This window comes from Cyphomyrmex costatus, unplaced genomic scaffold (assembly GCF_001594065.2).
Source record: "Cyphomyrmex costatus isolate MS0001 unplaced genomic scaffold, Ccosl1.0 scaffold148, whole genome shotgun sequence".
Lineage (NCBI taxonomy): Eukaryota > Metazoa > Arthropoda > Insecta > Hymenoptera > Formicidae > Cyphomyrmex > Cyphomyrmex costatus.
Genome location: NW_017275477.1, coordinates 317,851 through 340,672, shown reverse-complemented (window position 1 = coordinate 340,672; position 22,822 = coordinate 317,851). Strand labels below are relative to the sequence as shown.

The 22,822-nt window shown below is 35.5% G+C and overlaps 1 protein-coding gene across 1 annotated transcript in view; it reads left to right on the top strand.

Annotated features, from left to right (window-relative positions):
* The first annotated feature begins 224 nt into the window (after positions 1-224).
* Ptx1 (pituitary homeobox homolog Ptx1) overlaps positions 225-22,822 on the top strand; it is a 35,559-nt gene continuing 12,961 nt past the window's right edge. Inside the window, exons 1-3 of the mRNA XM_018551869.1 lie at positions 225-534; positions 15,399-15,593; positions 20,042-20,298. Of these exons, the coding sequence (XP_018407371.1) occupies positions 225-534; positions 15,399-15,593; positions 20,042-20,298 (762 nt within the window). The remainder of the gene's footprint in view (positions 535-15,398; positions 15,594-20,041; positions 20,299-22,822) is intronic.

Below are 22,822 nucleotides of genomic sequence, written 5' to 3'. Positions count from 1 at the left end.
TGACGTTTCCGATTGGTAATCGCCTTTAAAGAACCGTCACGCCAATTCTCGGTTCTTCGGTACATTCTCCGATCTACGAGACGCTTAGGAGGACGCTTGAATGTGTCCTTAGAAGGAGCCAACGAACAAACCGTGATCGCGCTGATTCACGGCCTCTCGCGGGCCAGATTGATCGTGTCACCAAGTTGTAAGGAACAGTCAACACGACGTTAACCTTCTATAGTATGGAGCGGGGCGGCGGGGCCGGGGGGAGCCTCGAACTCGCCGGAGGCGGCGGCGGTGGCGGCGGAGGCGGCGGCGGCGGCGGAGGCAATGCGGATTTATGTCTGCAGGACCTCGTAATCGGGCCTCCGAGCAGCCTCTCGGTGCAGCATCATCAGCACGCAACCGCCTCGATGACCGGCCTGCATAGCGACCATCTTCAGGGCGCGATGCACCATCACGATCTCCACGGTAATTCGCATCACGATACCTCGATGCTGCACAATTCCAGCCACCAGCTGCACCATGAGCCGTTGGAGAAACTTAAACGTGGTGAGTCGTTCACAATACTAAAGACTACCGCCATCCCGCAATCATCGTTGTGACTTTAAAGTGATCAGTAACCTAGACGTGGTTTATTTACGGATCGTGTATCATTTGCCTATTTCTATGGAAATACACACCCGGTACCATCACCAGATAATTTATACCTGATCGTTATAGATATTTATTAGGTTTCATCGCTGTTATTTTAGCAAAATAAAACAAAAGACATTATGTACCGTGAAATATTAAGTTTGTTGTATGAAAGAAATGATTAATTTTATTTTCTCTCGTAGAGCAATAGTCTATTTTGATATATCTATACGTAAATCCTCAAAAATAAACAATATAATTTTCTAGTAGTAAGAATATCTGCTTCTTAAATAAGAATAAATTGTTCAAGAAATAAACAAAAAATATTATTTATAATCAAATAAGTTCCAGTTTGTACAAAAGAAATTATTAGTGTTACTTTCTCTCTTAGAACAACAAATATATAAGGGATCATAAAAAATAAAATTAATATAATTTTTTTAAGCAGATATAATATTTATAAATCAGGATTAAATAAATTGTTAAATCGGATTTAAAAAATTGAACAAAAAATATTTAGTATGAAATGTCAAATAAATTTACAAAAAAAAAACGATTATTAACATTAACTTTTCTCTAAAAGAGCAATAAATCTACTTTTACACATACTTATGCAAAAATATTCAAAAATAATTAATACAATTTCCTGAAGTATGTAGAAATAATGCCTGCTCTTTAAATAGTTTCTGGCTAAGATGGTTTTCCATCTACTAAAACATATACGCAATAAGTAAATCAGTTTTTCATTTAGCACTGTAAAACACATACAGGATGTACTACGGTAAAGTGTTGAAACTAATCAGCTGTTATTTTCAAATGTATTCAGTTACTAAAAAAATAAAAACTGTAATAAAAAGAGAGAAAATTTGCAGTTTTTAATGAATATGAATAAAATTTAATAAAATGTGTGTGTGTACTAAGTTTATTTTATTTAGGAAAAATACGTTAATAATCAAATAATGATTACTATCTAAGATCGTAAATACGTTTCAAAAACAGTATATATAAAACTTAATAGCAGCTATTATAAAAGTTACCAACAATATTAAAAGCATGTAAAAAGTTTTTACGAGTTTTTTTTTTATTAGGAATTGAGTTTTGTGTGTGTGCGTGTGTGTGTGTGTGTGTGTGTGTGTGCGCGTGCGCGCGCGCGCATGTGTGTGTGTATAAATTCAAATAGTCGTACCTCAAAAGTATTAATCATTAAGATATTTAGCATATTTTTCACAAATTTATATATAATCATATTTTTTGTTAAACATTATTTATATCCATTAAAAATTGCAGATTTTTCTTTTTTCAACGTAATGTTTGTTTTTTAATAACTGAATTCGATGTTTGCGCACAATGACAGCTGATCAGTTTCTACAGTTTCCTGTAGAATAGGCTATATATCTCTATACAAAAAAAAATTTTTTTTAATTCAATGTAAGGCTTAAGCTAATTGCAAATGTAATTATAATTGTCTTTCACAGTGTAAATATCACTACATAAAATGTATGAGATGCAACAAATCGAATCGCATTCTCCAAGATCATGAAAAAATTAAGTATGATAAAATCGCGTGGTAAAGTGGCTCCATGGATGAGTAATTAGGTACAAATGACATGTTAAATTCTTTTGTATATCGATTCTGACAAGATATGAGGTTTACTTTTTCCATTGTCACATCACACCTTATCGCGTTATAATCGCTTGTAGCAAACTTGTCATAGCGCTCGATTTTATTGTTGATGATATTATCGATCTTCAGTGATTCGCGCGATAAGTACCTGAAATTTTTCCTGATTTTGCGCCGCGCGAGACATTATCGTGCATTCTCCGCCGAAAATCTCGTATCATGGATGTGTCATTCGTAAAACAAGATTGATACGTATGACGTTGCACAAATGTAGGAAACTTTCTTTATTCGTTGTGGCTCGTGACACAAACTCCTCACGCAAACAAATAGACTTGCGATACACAAACAATTGAAATTGATAAAATAATTCGGCAAGAATGAGACGTTGGTTCGCATGATTCAGCGCGACGAATCGCAAAGTGACGCATAATCTGAAATATTCAATTACACGCTACCTCACCGATAAATCTCGATAAGAAGGCAAAATTTAATATATTTCCTCTCTCGTCGCGCTTTTATCGAAAGATCTATAATTCAGATATGTTCACTGCAAACGCTCCCACTCTTACTCTTACTCTAAAAAACATTGCAACGAAATTAATATTTCCGTTGTGATCAACTACTAACCAATCATAATCTATCATGTTATCGTACTTTATACTTGTACAAGCAAATCTCTCAAACAATGATAACTGTTTCATAAATAAGTATATAACCATTTAGAAATTAAAAAGAAATCAATAAACAGATTTCATAGTTCTTTGAAACTCGATTTTTTTTCTCTTTTTAACTGTAATAAAAAGAAACTCTTGTCTAATGAAACATTGTCAAGTACCAGAGATAAATTTTAGACGAATAACTTTGATAGTGATTCACAGTCATTTTCTACCTATAATATAAAAACACAAGATAAAACTGGGCTCATTAGTGTTGACCTCTCTATCAAAAATTCGAGAACATACCATATACCTACTAATTTTTAAATAATTTAAACATTAGCTATTATTAAATTTGTCTACTTTTCATGATAATATAACTATTTTTATTTTAACACATCGCTTATTTGTTACAATGACTAAAAAATACCATTTTCTAGATGCTTACAAAAGAAAGCAGATACAAAAAAAGGAAAAAGAAAAAATGTATTTTAAAACAACATACTTTTATAACTCTATAATCAGTTATTATACCAAAATTGCATGAATTGAAGTAATCCGAAAAGTAAGTGTAATCGGCACGCAGTCATATATTTAAAATAATTTATTTAAATATATACATGCAAATGTATTATTCCAATATTAGACTTTAACGTTTCTCTTACTTACAATTAGTTAACTTATTCATACGACAGTATTCTTGTTTTTTTAACTTATTACTGTTAATATTATATCACAAAATTTTAATGTTTTAAAATATTTAAACTTATTTTCTGGAAAACTGTATTTTTAAGTTGTGTTATTACGGTTAAAATAAATGAGCGGTGTTATTTCAATGATTTGAGAAGATCTTGTTCTCTCATATCACTTTTTTATTTCAAAAGTAACAACTAAAAAATTCAGGAAAATCTATTTTTCAAAACATTATTTGTCATTATTTCTAACAAAAAATTATTGACTAGTCAACCAATATCAGCAAAAAGAATATATTCTTAATATAAAGAAATATCATTTTGTCATTTTCGTTTTACATCTCTTAAAAAATCGCTCTTTTTGTGCGTTGTGATTATTTTGACAATTTTTTTAAACCACTTTTTTTAATTGTGATAATTTTATAAAGTTAAGTTTACTTTCGTAAATTGATAAGATAATATTTATTTAACTTATTTATGGTAATAATTCGAAAATCTCTTTTTGAGTTGTGTCACTTTTGAAATGAAGAGAGCGATATTATTTCCTTGTTTACTCTTCTGCTACAAATTTTTGCAATACGAATTAAGTACTTTTTAAATTGTACAAATCCATTGTATTTATGTATAAGACCCGTGGAAATGCTTCGTTATATCACAAAATCTTCACCGAAGACTTCGCTGAAGATCGTTCTTTGAAACGGACTAGTCGAGTTTCATAACGCGATAGTCGTTCATTGTAATGTAGTGTCATTCGCGCGACGGGCGAATTCAGTTGCACGTACGGCGATCGTCGAAGACGACAAAGACGATCCTCTTCCGTGGCAACGCCACCACCTGTTTTGTGATTCATTAACTCACCGGCTTATCGGGATAAGGCAGACTTATCCGGGGCTCGAACTCGACACTGCGGCTAAACCTGATCTTATTCCAATGGCATCCTACCTATCCCCGTTTCGGTTCCAGTCCTAGACTCGCGCCAGCGATTCCCACCATTCAGAATCGCGAGTACTCTAAGAAGAGCTTCATTTTACTAGTGAATGTATCGAATTTTCTTTTCACTCGCACTCTCCCGATAATAAATCGTACTCGTGTCTACATATGTAAATGGATTCTACAAGGATGGATAAATCTGTTCATTTTGGTTCATGAATCCGTTTAGAGGATAACACTTGCTTGTAGGCAATTTATAATTATTAAAAAGATTATTCTCAACATTACTTATTTTCCTAAGCTTTATGCACTTTCAATAATTTTTCATTAAAGTATCTTATCACTACTCGAGCTGACTCACTTTCGCATTATTTGTCGTCGCGCTTGATCGGGTCAACAGGTAGGATATTGATAAATTCAAAGCGGTCGCGAGCGAATTAAAATTTCTATCGTAAACGCTACCCTACATATTATTGTCATTAATATCGCGATGGGATTACGCGAACTCTATTAATATTAGCACGTCGATGGAAATTAATGCCAGCGTCGACCGCGATAAAAGCAATGCCATGCTCTAATGAAAATGATGCGGAAATAGTGACGCCAAACAATCGGATCGAGATTGCGAGCGAAAATTCGGTGCAAGAAAAATCGCTGCGGAAAATCTGTTATCCCAGCTCGGCCGACGGGAGGCTCAATATTTTGTCAACAGGGCGGCATACGGTTAGCTCCGATCTGCGCAGCCCCCAGTTAGTCATTAACTACCCCTTTATTATCGCGCTGCCTTGCGATCGAGCTAGCAGATGCGTCGAAGTCCACCCTTAGTGCACCTCTCTCCCTTCCGGACTAATGGTGTTGACAAATTGCTCAGCTAGCCTCTAGTCTCCCCGGGGAATGCGCCCGCAAAAGTCTCCTCACCGCAAACTTATGGGCGTTTAGACGCGAAATTGAACCGCGACTCCTGCGGATCGCGATTCCTGCATGTGGGATAAACTTTGTCGTGCAGTGATCTCAAACGAAACTTCAAATTCCCGAACGTAACAAAAGCAAGGGATGGGATATCACGTTTCTTGAAATTGTTTTATCAAAATGCATTTGTGGCCCCAGATTTGTAAACGCGTATTTTAAATAAATGTACAATAATAATCTATTACATACTTGTTATAGTAAAACAAGTCATCAAACTAATGTTAAAATACATAGCTTCAAAATGATAACTAAGAGCCTCTTTCATCAACTTCGACGATTCAACGCTAATCGATGGTTAACTCGATTATTACAATTGCCAACGTAAGAACTAAACCCAATTTGTCTTAAAAGAGGAAGAGAGAGGAAGTGTTCTGACACATTAAACTGCTGTTGGCACTTCTGCAAGTTAATCGTCGATCAATTTAATCAGAAGTTGGTGAAAGAGGTCCTAAAAGTTACTCTTCAATCAATTTTGATTTTTATATTATCGTAACTTGTTCTGTTTGGATTACACATAAGTATATAAAATATATAATATTGTATCTGTAGATAATGGCACATTTTACTTGTAAATTTTCATGTATGGCAAGTAATACATTACAATTTTTGTAATAGCGTTACAATTTTTCATGACAATAATGATGACGTAGGATTGGAGCATTTTGGAAAATAACTCGAACTTTTTACGTTACTTTTGTTACGTAAAATGAGTAAAAGTAACGTTGTTATTAATGCATTACTTTTTTCAATGAGAATCGAATAATAGTAACAAGCTATTATACTTTGAAAAGTAACTTTCAATACTGAAGTAATTGTTACCGCCATGAAAAATTATAACGTCATTACGAAACGTTATTATTAAGTAACGATAACGGAAACGGCGTTCCAAATAACGCGTTACTTGTCATCTCTGGTTAATTTAAATTATACACAAATTTGCAAAACAATTTAATGATAATGAAAAAGTATAATCACGTCAATTTCTGTGAATCATATTATAGGACAATTAGCGGATATATTTTTGTATTCTACACGAATGCTTCTTTGAACCGTTCACGATTGGCAGGCACGATCAGGTCTTTCGATTAGCTGCGCTGATGTTCCGGTTCGATTTTCTCGATCAGCCAGCCAATCGTGGCGATCCTTTAAGCGCCAGAGACCGAACTGGTAGGATCAACATAGAAATGAACTGATTTCCTTCCCATTATCTCAGCTGCGGTAAGGCAGGTCCCCGTCTACCTCAACAACGAGGTTTTGTGTACTCAGTGGGTTTCAACCGCCGTCGGCTGGGGCGAGCTCATTCCCGAGGGTTGTTTCGTCGACAAAATTCCTGTGCGTGCCGATGTGTGAGAATTGAGTGGCTACCAGAACGCGTAACAAATGTCATGGTTGTTAAAACAAGTGTTTGTAATTGGAAGTTATTTTAATATTTGTATACAGTGTACTTAATCAATAAAAAAAAGAACTATATTTTTTACTGCAATTTATTTCTCTATAATATTTGTTCACTCTACGTGTATTTCTTATATTAAATCTTAATACATTTTTTTTTATTTTATTATAATTTAACACGCACTCAATTGACTGTCTCTTTAAGAAAATCCTTCGGAAAGTCGATACGATTCGATTTCAGGATTTTATGAGAAAAAGAGTATGTTAAGTCAGGTTTATAATTTCTCATCGTAACAGGATGATCATTCTCGATCGTTCGTTCCAGACGTCTTCTCAAATTCTGACATCCGAGATTTCGGAAAGCGCCAGGCAGTCTGAACCTTTCATTCTGTAGAATTTTTCGAAATATCCTCGTCACGCCCCCAAAGGAGCTACTTGTGCTCAGATTACTCATTGGTTCTATGTGCTTTCTCCACATGTCAAGATGAAACTAAACAAATTGCTTGACGAGCGATAACGAACCCCATCCGCAAAATCGCTCCCGACGTTTCTGTGTCAGACAAACAAACTAATCGGTGGTTGTACGGCTCTCGTGATTCTCTCTATCGCGAGGGAATAGATCTACGCAGAACAAAACACTTAAGGATAATCTCTCTTGAGCACTTTATACACAATTAGATGATTTCAAACATACCATGAATCGTTAACGTCATAAAAAATTGTGAAAGCTCTTTTAGCGTTAATAACTATTAAAAGATAATTAAGTATTAACATTTTGATTAGGAATATAATTATTAGAGGATTAAAATATTCATTGCAATTCTTCACTTGCATTTTTTATATGTATCTCTCAATGATAAATCTCACTAACGAGACCTATCGGCGTGACGTGACGCACGAGTGTCTTATGTATTTATAGGCAGAGCGATTTTAAGACTCCGGATACAAAATACTTTGCTCCGGTGACGCATAGCGCCCGGTTGCGGTTGACTAATAAACGACTTCCTAAGGAAGCCAAGGATTAGGAGATTAGGGGCGGAGACCCAGCAGCAGACTAGGACTTTCTCTCGCCCGAGCAGGCTGCTGGGCCCGCAGGTGCTCTCACCATGCCGCCGTACCTCAACCCCTGACGTAACCCCGACGTTCCTCCTGTTACGGAGATCGCACGCTTTAGTAATTATTGGACTTACGGCTGCGCTCGTCCGTCATTCGAGAAACGCTACTCCCTATACGTGACACATTTTGGTTTTCTCAGAATCAAGAAAAACGCGCGTTCGAAGAAGAAACTCGCATCTTGTTTTACCAAGAGAATAAAAAAATGTGACAAGTTAATAATAAAATTAACAAATTAAAAGAACAGTCGATACAAAAGTTGACTGACTAAAAAAAACGAGAATCAATTAAAAGTAATTTAAGATATATCTGTGCTTGATTGAATTATTTAAACATTATTATATTGTATTATGCGTTATTGTGAAATATTGGACATTAATTTTAGTACGCCATTTTCAGATCTAATAAAAATACAACACCGTAAGAGAATTTCGATGACCGAGCTATTTCATGTGACTTTTCAAGCACTTCGCAGCTGTGTGATACATATATTTTCGTTACCCTCATAACCCCCTTTAATGTCGAATTACGTCGTCTCATGGTCCACTAAACACGCACAATTTTTATACCACGTCTCATGTTTTCATGCTTACTTTCTCATTTTGGCTATCGAATAATCACTGAGCGTAAAATGATCAAAATCCGAGAAATATATTAATAATCCTATCGGAATATGACATGGCCATATTTATAAAGTACAATTTACATAAATATTTATACAATATTTGTTTGCGTAAATTGAAATTAATAAATCCGTTAATATTAGAATTTTCTAAAAGAAAAACATATTTCTTTATAACCATTTATACATATACGTATAAAAGCTGTCACATTCATACGCATGCAGGTATGCACTGTATACATATACAGTCGTCACGGATAACGTAAATCATTTTAGAGATATAGAGATATTTCTGTTTGATTACAGCAATAAATTAATGGCACCAGAACGTCAATTCTCGCCAAATATCTCTTGATTGATGCCGCGTATATTGACGTGAGCTTTATTGCAGCGCGCGCGAGTAAAACTTACGGGTGATGAAAGCAGCAGCGCGGGGCGTCGAAATAACAGCACGCTGTTAATTTTGTATCGGAGATCGGACTACAATGGCCTAAATCATAATCCGCGGCTTTTATAGTTTCCACGGCTTAACGTCGGTGTGTACAGTTATCACGGCCCGGATTATACTCGCGCATCTGTATCGAAAAATTAACGAAATTGCATTATTTACTCATTTATTACAGAAATATTAATTTTTCATTATAACACCCACGTGAAAATAAAATTATATGTTATCGAAGCTGCATTTTTACTATTATATATGTATTTAATTATCACGACGAAATTTTATTCGTATTACATAATCGTAAAAATTAATTGAATCAAGTAATTAGTTGTTTATCTTTGTATTACGATATTACATAAATTATTTTACACCAATCCTTAGGCTACACTGAAAAAAATGTATAAATAAATTTTTATAAATTTTGTTTAAATGGTACACTAACAAAACATTATTAAATGTAATTTATTTAGTACAAAAATCGTTAATTTGATTTTAATCTTGAGCTAAACTATCACTTTTTTATTGACTAAATACTCATATTACTACTGTAAATAAATATTTAAAAAGTAATATTAAAAAATATATATCAAGATCTTGTAAATTTTTTTCTCAGTGTATATATATATGATAATAATGATTATCACTCTGTAACAAACGTCTGTAAGCACAACTGCAGCGATTTTTATGCAAATTTCCTGAAGCTCTCTGGTTATTCTTCGGAAGGTTACGATAGTACGACGTCGACCGACAGAGAGTTCACTGTAACATCGCGATATCGACGAAAGGGCGTAAGTCGACTTAGCCCGAGCGCAAACTCGGGCATGGCCGAGGTCATGGGATCGGGACGAGAGTCGATGGGGCTAAATGGAACGGAATGAAAACGGCGCGCGCGACTTCGTCGCTGCAATCGTCGCTGTCGCTCGTCGTCGTTGTCGTCGTCTTCGTCGTCGACAACAACGACGACGACGACGGCGACGGCGTTCTCGTATGCACAGCCGCCCCGTAAAATCCGTGCGGATTAGCGGTCCACTAATATATCCCGCGGGCGTAAAAACGCGCGCGACGAGGCACTTGAGATATTCGTTCCCGTCGTCGTCTCCCCCTCGCTCTTGCAGGACAGGCCCGGTTTGTCTTTGGCATAAAATAACTCGAAGCACGGGGAAAAGTAATAAATTTGTGAGTTACAGCCTGGTCTCTTTCTCTCTCTAGTTACCATCCCTGCTCCCCTCTCACTCGACGTTCTAACTCTCGCTTTTCTTTATTCCGTTCACTCGACCGTACGTTGCGGTTCCTTTCTCCGCTTGTCATCCCACACGCTTTCATGGACCGAATTTCGATCTCTTCTCTTATGTGTGAAAACATGTGCAAACCGTAGCAACGCGACACTTGGTGTCAAAGAATTCACCGAGGCGCCGCGCGCCTCTTTGTTTTTCTCTCATTTCCCGGAAATGACAAGGTTGAGTATTTCGGTTTTTTTTTTAATATATAAAAATTTACTCTTCTCTTTATTACAAGAGTTTACGCTTCTATTCATTTATACTCAACAATTTAGTGAAATTTTATTAATATTTGTATTGTGCCTCGCGCAGTGTTTTTGGCAGATGTTCGACGTATGTATGAAACATCTTTCGTCCGTATCGACGGGAAGAAAGGTCCATATTGTTTCGACGTTTTCAGGTCGAGGGATCAATATATGATCTCTTTCTCTCTCTCTTTTCGAGAAACGAAATGCTCGAGCGCGCGAACGGGATCGGGGTGTCGAACGTGTTTGACAGGGCGGGGTGAAGAGTGTCGGGGCCACATTCCGCCCTCTCGGGATCCTCTCTCGTATCCGCGGTAACTCCGCCACGAATCCATGGTGGCCGCCGGCGGACAAGCACACAGCCGTCAAACGATACGACATCTTAAGCCTCCGAGAACTCCGCAGGGGATCTCGTGGGAACGTGCGCGCTAGACACGAGGAAAGTGTATCCACGAACGACATCCTGGAAAATCATTGCGCCATGTCCCGCACGCTGTTTATTTGTTATTATTACTCGCACAAAACTACATTGTAATTTCTACTCGCACTCGAATTCAAGTTCTGTCTTCGATTTTATGTTCAATTATTCAGTAAATCAACTGAATTCGATTCTGTTACAACTACAGAACTTTAAAACTGTTAAACAATTTATTAAATTCAGCTATACGTTGAAATTATCGTAAAATTATCGAATAAGAGAGAATAGATACCTAATAGAGGTGTGTTGTATCTTAAGAAATACTATTACTTTTTTTAACAATATCGAGATTTTTATTGTTGACTGGTCATTACATTTATATCAATTGAAAAATAATACAACTAAATAGCCAATATCAATATTTCATTATTGTTAAAAAAATAAATAGCAGATATGTCCTATTAGTTACATGTTTCTAGGTATCACAAAAGTTTTCTCTACTCAAATTCAATATGATTTATACAGATCAAATATCGTATACTTTAATATAGGAGTATTCGCGTAATTAATTATTATGATAAAAAGGTATAATTTCAAAAAGATGAGTATGATAGGAATTCGATAGTTATTAGGGATATAAATCCTTATGTATATGCATTTGTTGGCGATATATTGAAGCGTGAGAAATGACAGTCTATAAATTTTACTTGGTGAGTTGGTCGCTCGAGTAGTGTTAGTCAGATCACGATGTAGATTATGTGATTAACTCTAATCTTGAAATAATATACAAGCAGCGGTGTGTAAGAGATTCTGTCGGTATACATTATCTTTATCGAAACGAGGAAGGCGAACGTATCCGTTGGTTAACAGTTAAATACTTTCGTAGTAAACAAATGAAGATCTTCAAAACCCTCGGAAGGATTCTCGTATGTTTTATTTAACTTCGAAGATCCAAAAAAGCAAAAGATAAAACATGATATAAACAAACATTTTAATTTACATAATTTATGTCGCCAACGTTAGCAGTTTTATTTTACGCAAATTAATACTTAAGTACATTAACCAATCTTCAAATTGTTTCGGAATCATTATTTATCAAGAGAAAGCATCTGCGGCAGCATTTTGACACAATAGCTGCGTTTAACAGAAAAAGAGTAGCTTTGCAACTGTTGTAAAATTCTTCAATATGATTACTTCTTTTGCTTTTAGTCTTTTATGGATAATTTATTTTGAATTATTTTGAATACATACGAAATCATTTCGAGAAGATTTATAGAAAAATGCTTTTAAGTACATATTTTGTGGATCACATGTGACTATCTAACAATAAGTAACCTTTCTGTCTGCGGTTTCAAGATTAAGGACTGAGACCTAAGCATTCCTCGATCGGTTGCCGGATAAATTCAATTTTGTTGAGCTGTGCAGAACTTTGGAAATAAATTCAAGAGACGTTAGCATTTCCGCGAGGCACAGCACAACATAGTACAGCTACACTTTGCCTCGTTCGAAATCGTACCGCGTTTTGCGACTTATATAATCCTGTTGTCGACACGGCTCATCCGCTCTCGCATTTCGTCGGTCGGTGAATTAATCATGAATTCCGACGGACACTCAGTAACAACCTCGCAAGTCACGTTCGCGTATTTATACGGTGCTCGCAAGGAAACATGTTTGGTAAAGACGAGAGCGAAATTGGCATAATTTTCAATTACATTTGATTTTTAAACACATTAAGCTTGATCTTTAAATCGTTTATGAGTGAAATACAAAAAAAAAAAGAAAAAATTATATGTAGAAAGAATGTTGCAGCTTGTATTATAACAAGTTGTATCATTAGGCATTCTATAAATATACTTTGTACCTTACTTTAATCGTTACATAATTGAATACACAGATCATTTCTGCACTTCTACTCTAATATACATCAAGATCCGAATCTACCTAAATTACGACGGTTTCAATGTCCGCTACCAAAACGATAAATAATAGTAATGATTCTATATAAACATACACAACGCAACTGTGACGGATATCGGCACGCATGATCGCGCGACAGTGTCCAGGCGAGATTGATTTATACGACACAAAGTCGCGATATTCGTCAATATCAATTTTCCGCGGTGGCATAGCGATTTTCACCACGTTCCCCCATTCTAGATATCTTTCTACGAATTTATAGTTGAGCTATAAATACATAGTGCCCCCGAGAGGAATCTGCCGGTCTTTGAAAACACGATATTTGCACTCGATTTTTAATATATAAAAAGTTATGTCAATATAAATGCTTGAATTCAGAACAGAAGTAGTTATTTATCATCTAATTATTATTATATAATAAAGCTTTCTTCTAATGAATTGTATTAACATTTTGACTGCGATATCTGGATATGTAAATTTTTACAAGGGCCTCGTTTCCCGTTTATTAAATGATCGTTTTATTTATACAATTAGGAATGATTTCACTAAGTATTTGTAAAAATATTTAAAAAAAATAAAAATATTATTGCACTAATAGATGTATATAGATAGATTTATTAATAATACAAATAATTATTTTTCTATTTTCCTGTTGTACCTATTTCTATCAATCATGATATTTATTCCATCTAAAGTTGCATTTTATGAAATATTCAGTAACATAAATAATATACTTTCAATTTTTGTTTATTTTTCGTGCGACTTATTTTTTAATTTAATTTTACATAAACAGTTGAGCAAAAAGTTGTTTTTCGAATTTAGGCTGCTCGTACCGAAATCAGCTTGGCAGTCAACGCGTTAACAAGAAGGTATCATTGGAGAAAGCATTTGACACAACAACTGTTTGGCGCACGTTCGTCAACAGTTCCGACGATTTCCTCAATTACATACGCCGCGTGTTCGTCACTCACAACATGCAAATTAATACTACAGAGCGCAGGTCCGCTAAAATATCATACGCGCTGACAAGTATATCTTCCGTTGCCAGAAAAATTTCAGAATGTATTCGTGCGCGTGCACACCGCGTCGTGATAAACTAAACTAACCGAGTTGTCCAAAATATGACTTTGCTTGAAATAGTGCGAGTGAAAACTCGACTAAACTTCTCTCATTTTTATTTCTCGTATATATCCTTTTATCTCGATGGTTGGTTTTTATTATCAATTATAGAAACAATAATTTTTCTTTATTTCAAATTTATTTAATTATTTCAAGATGTGGAAGAAGATCAGTTACGAACTTCGTAATAAAATTAATCGAAACTTGCATAATATTTAAAAGACGCACGTAGGGCCTAATTTAATCACAAAATATAGAATCATATTCAAAATCTTTGATGGATAAGAGAGAACATTAAAGTTTTCTGAATTAAAAACTATTTTAATTTAAACGAATATTTTTCATATATAAAAAAAATATATACCTATATATCGTTTGCAGCTATATCAGAGTATAGCTCACCTTTTCGTAACGGCAAAGGTGATTAATTTCAACTTACGCATGCTCGAGATCTCCGCCATTGAAAATATCGCACAAGGAGTTTCTTTTATTTCGTACGAACACGTGTGCACCGCGCACACTTGGCGATATCGAAGTAAAGTGACACATGCGTCTTCGTGATACGTAGTAGGCTTCGCGGCACTAAATCAGCCCGAGTTATGCGCCGACTAATTGTGAACCACGTCCCTCCTCTTAGCTCCTGTGGTTATATTTTGGAAACCAAATATAACTAAACGGAGCGAAACTAAACGACCGAGCCGATTAACTTCTCAGCCCGCCCCGCGTGGCTTTGCATGTACACACACGAATACACAGATGCATAAAGAGTACACATCGACGACGAAGTGTGAAAAGGAGCAGCGGAGAATCCGTTTTTATCTTTTTTTATCGCGTCTACTTCGTCGGTAGATAAATAGTCGTTGATTGAGGAGCGGTTTGCCGCAGCGAAACATAACTTTTATTTGGGTGGGCGAGGTAACACGATTATTAATTGACTCATTCATGCAACGTATGTTATTGCTATTATAAGGAATTACAATCTAAAATTTCTAAAATATCTATGTTTCAAAATGGGAAAGTCGAGAGAGAAAGTAAAAATAATTTTGAAAGCAAAAATAATTTTCCATCCATTTGGAATGAAAGGCAATTAATTTTTTACTGGATTCTTTTAGATCATGAACTGCATATTAGATTATAATGGTGATTAATAACAGTACAAATTAATGCAATTGTTTAATCATTACTTAACTATTTGTCTTGATTAAATCTGAAATAGCAGTGTATCATTCATTATGTCGCGATATCATGCAAGAATGAAACGCGGAAAGGAACCCTCCAATTAATGTGCGCGGCTGCAGCCGAGAATAAATAAGGATTACTGTGCGCCTAGACGACGTTGCAAGAGGGTGTGATGTGTTTTGCAGTCTGGGCGCAGAGTGACTTCGGGGATGAAACCAATGGGGGCCTTGCGAGGCTCGACGCAGGTCATGGCGCTCACACCCCCGGTGGTAGCAATCCTAGTACACCGGGAGCGACTCCCACGACACCCTCCGGTGGATATTCCACCGGACAGCCGAGGAACCGTACAAACGCAACTCACAGACCAGATATTCGAAAAGGTACGTTCCGATTGTTCAAAAATAATTATAAGATTTTTTGTAATTTTTCTTCAATTCATGTGTCAAAATTCCATGGGGTGAAAAATCATAATTATTTAATTCTATTGTATTAAAGCATTAAAACATTTGATACTTTGTATCGGTTAACACATTAACGGATGTTACTATCTTATCATTTTACCAATAATGTTGCGCTTTAACGTGCTTTTTTGCAAACAATATAAAATATGCGATATCTCATATATCCACAAGCACACGTATTTCAAAGTTCGACATTAAATTCAGTAGGGAAAGACGTATTTGCACGAATCAAAATTTAGTTCAGAGAAAGAGAAGAGGCCATCCGAACACCATTCCCTATCGCGTTTACACGGAGTTCTGAAACGAATGCACGGAATGGTGGATGGCGGCAAATGGGGGGAAAGAGCGGAAAAGGTCGCTTACGTTTGTTTGCACGTTTGTTCGGCACTTAGCTGGAACACTCTCACCTGCGCTCCAAATCCCCGCAAATTGAAATATCTCCCGGAGTCTTATGTTCCCGGTTAACAACAAACCTCCTCGCGGATCTCACTTCGTCCGTTCTAATACGGTAGAAGCGTCAGTCTCCGCGTGTGCTTCTCGCTAGAGTCCATCATACTTTTTTGACAAAATGCGAGAGTCGCGTAAACATGAACGAATTTTACTTCGTTCAATAAATGAAAGATATGTATTATACAATAAAACGATATTTCTAAAGACACATAACTGCCCGAAGTCTAATGAAAACTTTATTAAGTTAGGTCAATAAATATTTTGCAAATGTAAACATGGGCGAATTTTATCTCATTTAATAAATCAAATGTATATAAAGTGGCATTTCTAAAAGCACATGACTGTCCGAAATGTAACGAAAACTTATTAAATTAGACCAATAAATATTTTACAAAAATTTATCTATATATAATATATATGAAAGAACGTTTCAAATTTTATTAATTTAATACATAAAATAATAAAAAAAATAACTGGAAGTAATTAATATAACTTTCTTTAAAATTTTGTAATATCTCATAATTTTTACATTTTTAGAGATTAATTAGATTTGAAAAATTCTGATGCAAAAATATCAACATTTCATAATAATTTTAATCAACTGTGGCATCGCGTAGAATTCGCGCTACTTCCAGAGAATAAACCAACATTTATTTGTTTTAATTCGCTTATTTCAAAACAGTGATTCTATAAAATTTATATGCAACTATCATATTTTTTTAGACTTGATACACACGTATACATTACTTTATATATTTGCATCTCTCTTTGCACATCTGATACAATATATTCATATAAATCCATTACCTCAAATTAAAATGCAGTAATATAATTTAGCACTCACTTACGTATAATATGCAACAACAGAGTTGTAACTGCATCGTGACACACAACACTCACTTGCAAGTTAATTACGATCGCGCGACACTTTGCACGGCATTCCTGACATTAATCACGTAATGCGCATTACGCGCCGCTTTGTTTCCGACGGAAGGATATACGAAAAAAAATATTATGACATGAAGCTACAATCCGTTCAACACTAACGCTGTCTTGTAAATAAGCACAACGAACGACGGAGGATTTTAACGAATGAGCGATGCACAAACGATGACTGCTATACAGTTGGTTAAATTATTTATAACCGGCAATTTGCAAAATTAAATATGTATACAAAATCATATCGAAAAAATTATTTAAACACTAAGATCCAACTTAGACCGATAAGACTTTCGTTACTCATTGTCAGTTGTATATTTACGTTTACGATTTTAAGACGTTTTGTTTAAATTATTAAACCAAGGAATAAGACATTTTGTGTGTTCAAATTATCAAAATATGTGAGATTAATTATGATCCACTAATACGTATCGCGACACCAGTCCATTCGGAGTTAATCCGTTTGGCATCTGTAATATTCTAACGATAATTCCTTAATGATAAGAAAATTCGAATATGACGTTAGCAACTTTATTCTGCACGATTCAATTTATATAATTAGGTTAATGATTTATTAAGATGCAACGAATCGAAAATATATATAATTGAAATTCCATATCACATAAGCATATGTATCTAGTATGTACATCGCGAGATATTCAACTTTAAGCGTTATTAAAATTATTACGTAATGATAACGTTTAGCATCTTTAATTGATATTTCTAGCGTTTCTATAAGTTATGATACAAATGGAACGGAAGCTCGGCTCTCGGAATTTAAAGTACGAATGGCAACGCAATGACCTTGGCTGCATTCAGAAACTTCACCGGATGCACCTATGTATCACTTTATCTTTGTTATTCACCGTATGTTAAACAAGAATAAAATGATCATCGGAGCACCCGGGTGGAATTTCTGAAGCCGCGTGTATACATATATACACAACGTTAAATTGTATACTCCAACACACATGCAGTCGAGCGCCCTAATAAATCGTTATGAAATATAATACGCATTACGAAATAAATGTACGATGAATATTTTAAATTTCTCGTATTTCAAGTTAAATATTAATAAATGATCGATATGTATGTGCTTATTATTTTCGTCATTAGAATCATTCGTACAATCCGGCTATTCGTGTATTATTCCATTATTTTCAGTGCAAAAATAGACAAAGTATATTTGAATTAAAATGAAAAATTCAGAGCATGATATACTGGAGAAAATATATTCAAATCTACATATTATTAAATAAATAATTATTGCAATAAAATTATTTCTGATTTTTATCTTTTATATTTCGATATTTGTTTTGAAAATATAAATTATCTACTCGTAAGATACGCATTTTGATAAATAATAATTGCTTTATATTAATGAGTGTTTAATCACGGGGTTTAATTAAATCAAGAATTACAATTTTAATAAACTGAAGATATCACAAAAAATGTAATAATTTGTCTTGCGCAATTCATTAAAATCACAATTTTACTTTGCAAGAAATAAAAAAATGCTATAAAAAATAATTAATTTCTATTTTATATCGAAATACAGATTAAAAAACTTTCTTTTCCAAATTGTAATTTTACATTAAAGTTAATAACTTTTGTTAGTTGTAATTGATTACATAATCTTATTTATTTAAAAAAGAATTAAATTGTTTATAAAAATGAAAATATTAAAAATCAATATGTCAATATTTGCTTATTATATGTACATATATAATACCGATATAAGAAATTGAAAGACAAAATCAGCTGAGTAGTAAAAAAATCAATATCACCTGAGCCGTGAAAATCAATAATGTAGATAACAGATCGATACGTACATATGCAAACATACATGAGTATAGTTGCGAAAAATAATGATTTATAATTTAAAAATTATATTTTAATTTTAATGTATCTTTATTAATATTTTTTACTGTAATTAATCTCCAGATTATACTATTAAAATTTATATAGTATTTATCATTAGGATTTTGTATCATTTCTAGATATTAATATATCATTTAATTATCTAAAAACCAAGATTATATTGCTAATTTTTTCTTTGATATTATAATATTTTGATATTATTTCTGCCAAAGTTATGAAATATTTAATTTTGTTTGATAAGAGTATGTCCCGCATAATCCAAAAACTATTGTAATGAATTGAAAGAAGCACATACTACAATACTTGACAAAAACCGTGATGTTTTATTATTAATAATTTATCCAGTAACCTCAATTATCAATAATTGTCTGATATCTCCGATGCAATCTTATTAATTTTACGATACATATTCTTAAGATAAAGTCAATCTCCAAGTCAATCAAATTTGTCGAACTAGATGCTTGATTTAAATCTTCTTTTCACAAAGTTTAAGCTTCAATGCCCAACCGTTTCTAACAAGATTTGCGTTCGGTAACTGTGACGACCAATCCAGTATATGAACGTCATTGGCAACGTTCGGCAGATTCAACAGTTGAGTGAGCGTTCGCTCTGTGGGTGTTATTAGTCTATTTTATTATCTGATTTTCTGCGTAGAGTTACGTTCCATTTATATTAATCAATTAATACTAGTTATCAACGTTTTTTTCTTTCTCTAAAGATAGTTTCATCTACTTATTCATGTACATATCCCTTAAATTTTCTCATATATTTAATAGCCGTTTTGCGGAACATTTTTGATTCTTTACTCGGATGTGTTTAGAGATCCACGACTTCGAATCGAACCGCGATGCCTATACACGTAGCGAAGTACGTCCTTCTGTCACTAATAATAAGATTGAACGATATAACTGAAGCTTTCTTTATAAAGCATCTTAGGAGAAGGCTCCTTCTACTTGCTCCCATTGGAATTCCCTATCTAACAGTTTCCAGGTATAAGTTTCGTTGGACACGCTTTTATCAAACGAACTAATGAATCCTACATTCGAGACACACTATTGATGGTCTTGTCGAAGATATGATACCTTAACACTTTTCAGGTGTACGAACACCACCAGAAGTGAAACACGAATTGGGTACCGCTGGTGGCGTTGTTTCACCTGGGGGAGTAGTTGGAGTCAACGATACCGACGATAAGGATGGCAAAAAGAACAAAAGGCAAAGGCGACAAAGGACGCATTTTACGCAGCATCAGCTTCAGAATCTAGAGATGACGTTTCTGAGAAACCGGTATCCAGATATGTCAACCAGAGAAGAGATAGCTTGCTGTACGAATCTTACGGAAGCTCGTGTCAGGGTAAGAGAATTTACGACATCACGATTCACATTGAAGAGTTAAATTTCATCGCGCGCGTTAGAAGCATAAATATCTTATGTTTTTACAGAAAAAAAGACGATTCGTGTTATGACTAAACGAACTTCTCAAAATTTTTAGATGTACTTAATAACTCGGTTTAATATATTAAGTTAATAAGTAATAAAAATGATTGTATAATTTATAAACTAACAAAAGTTAATAGAGACAATTCAAATTTGATTTCGTTCTATACAAAGTGTGTAATCGATTGGACTCTTAAGTATCTACATTGTGAAATATTAACGACTCGAAAATTGTTTTCTTAACATTATGTCGGAAAAGCGAAAAATATAAATAACAGCAACATTGAAGCGACGTTAAAAAATTTGAGCTCGTTATAAATGAAGCAGTAACAGACGCTCACAATGAATGCATTGAAGCGTCAAAGTATCGATTACAAAAGCAACAATCTGCTGACCACGAATGATATCTTATGCATTAGTGAAGTATACGAACGGTTTCTACAAGATATACAGAAACGACGGAAATGATGAGATGTTTTAGATTATTAAACGTTAATTTAAGCTTTCATATAAGAAAATTTTATATAAACAGTTTCTATACACTTATTGTATATAAATCCACGTTAATTGTAAAATATAATCAAATTAGAGACAAATAATAGACCTGAAATTATACTGCAGCTAAAAATGACTAAAGAAAAATCATACCTACACACACAACAGATCTATGTATAACTGAGCTAGAAATTCTAAACTCTTAAAAATTTGTAGTTAGAATTTCATATATAATACAATCGCGTTTTTACTGATTCCAACTGATCACGTATTATCATAACGACTCCAAACACAACAAGCGATAATATATGATCTGAAATTGTAAAAGAAAAGTGCTTTTCGTTGCAACGCAAAGTGACGCCGAAGAAACTAGACCGTTAGAAAGTTCGCAAATCCGTAAGCGCTGTATAAATCCTCTTGCCATGGCGTCTCCGCGACTTGATTCGCGGACAAACGACGGATCGCTCGTGGTCCAAGTCCGAATGACTTCGAAACGGATCAAGCAAGTGGCCAGACATGCTCTTTGAAATCCCGGCGGCCTGCTTGCGTTTCATCGAGACGTTCCGGCGAGCGGTCGGCATCGCGAGACGGCAAAAGTGTGAAAGAACTGTGTGCGTGTGTGTGAACAAGGCATGGTAGAGAAGGGGGAGGACACACAGAGGTATAGAAGAGAGTGGGCAGATAGGAGGTCACATGGGGAAAGAGGTGAGAGTGCCGCGCGCAGGCCGCAGGGGAGGCTTTGCGCCAGTAAGCCCCGGTGGATTTATAGAACCACACATAGCGTGGTACGGTGTTCCCGCCACGGTGCTATACGCCATGTACCAAAACGCTGCAGATCCCTGGCCGTCGCTCGTTCGCAAACTGTAACGCCATTATGGAGGCATACTTCATTTTAAACCTGCCTTGGCGCGCGCTTACTTCAAGTGCAAAAGACATCCTTCCACCGCGACCCTCCTCATTAGCTCTGAGTTTAATTCGTACTGTTTGTCGTAATGGAAAGTAATAGAACTGTACTTCACAGAGAAAAGAAGCCCGCGCGCGTATTCAAGTTTCATTATAAATGAGCTTCTGTCCAGTAAAGTTAGAGGCTACTATAAGTCCTAGCGAATTATAATATTTACGCGAATAGAAGATATCTTGAAGAGTTTGGTATTCGAGTAGTACAAATTTAATTTCTTGCGTAATATAACTATCGCACCCTATCTTTGGAACTCGTTTTCTCAGCGTAATGTTATGTCATATGTATAGAAATCCCCGGTACTGGATAAAAGATCCGCGAAAACGTCATATTGAAGAGAAGAACGAAGAGAAAGGCACCGAAGAGTCGACGAGAGGCAGAATGGAGAGAAAGAGAGAGAGAAAGAGAGAGAGAGAGAGAGAGAGAGAGAGAGAGAGAGAGAGAGAGAGAGAGAGAGAGTGCGAGAGAGAGAGAGAAACAGCGAGACAGAGAGGTCGAGCGCGAAGCCGGGTACAGTTATCTGCAAAGAGGCAGGCGTATGTTTCGGTCGGTGGCAGCAGAGCGCGGCTGTCCGAGATAATCCGCCGGTGATTAAGACCATAAATCCATCGGCGGATTAGTATGGTTGCACCGCACACCTCGCGGCGGCGCTCTGGTTGGTGCACGAGAGTCGCTCTGTGCTCCAGGCTCAGTGCATTGCTCTATCTTTCTTTCTCTATTCTCTAGGTCTCTCCTTCTCGCTCGCTCGCTCGCTCTCTTTCTCTTCTCTATCCAATTGCCGTTCCCTCTCTGTTCCTCCACCGCGCAATCATCTACCCTCCTGGACCCCTGATTGCGGCGCAACCGACACACATCCAGTGTCTGTATATATCTCAGCCTGATTCGAAGGGCGAAGGGGATGCGCGAACGAGAGGGATCGAGAGAGCGAGAGTGAGAGCGAGAGCGAGAGAGAGAGAGAGAGAGAGAGAGAGAGAGAGAGAGAGAGAGA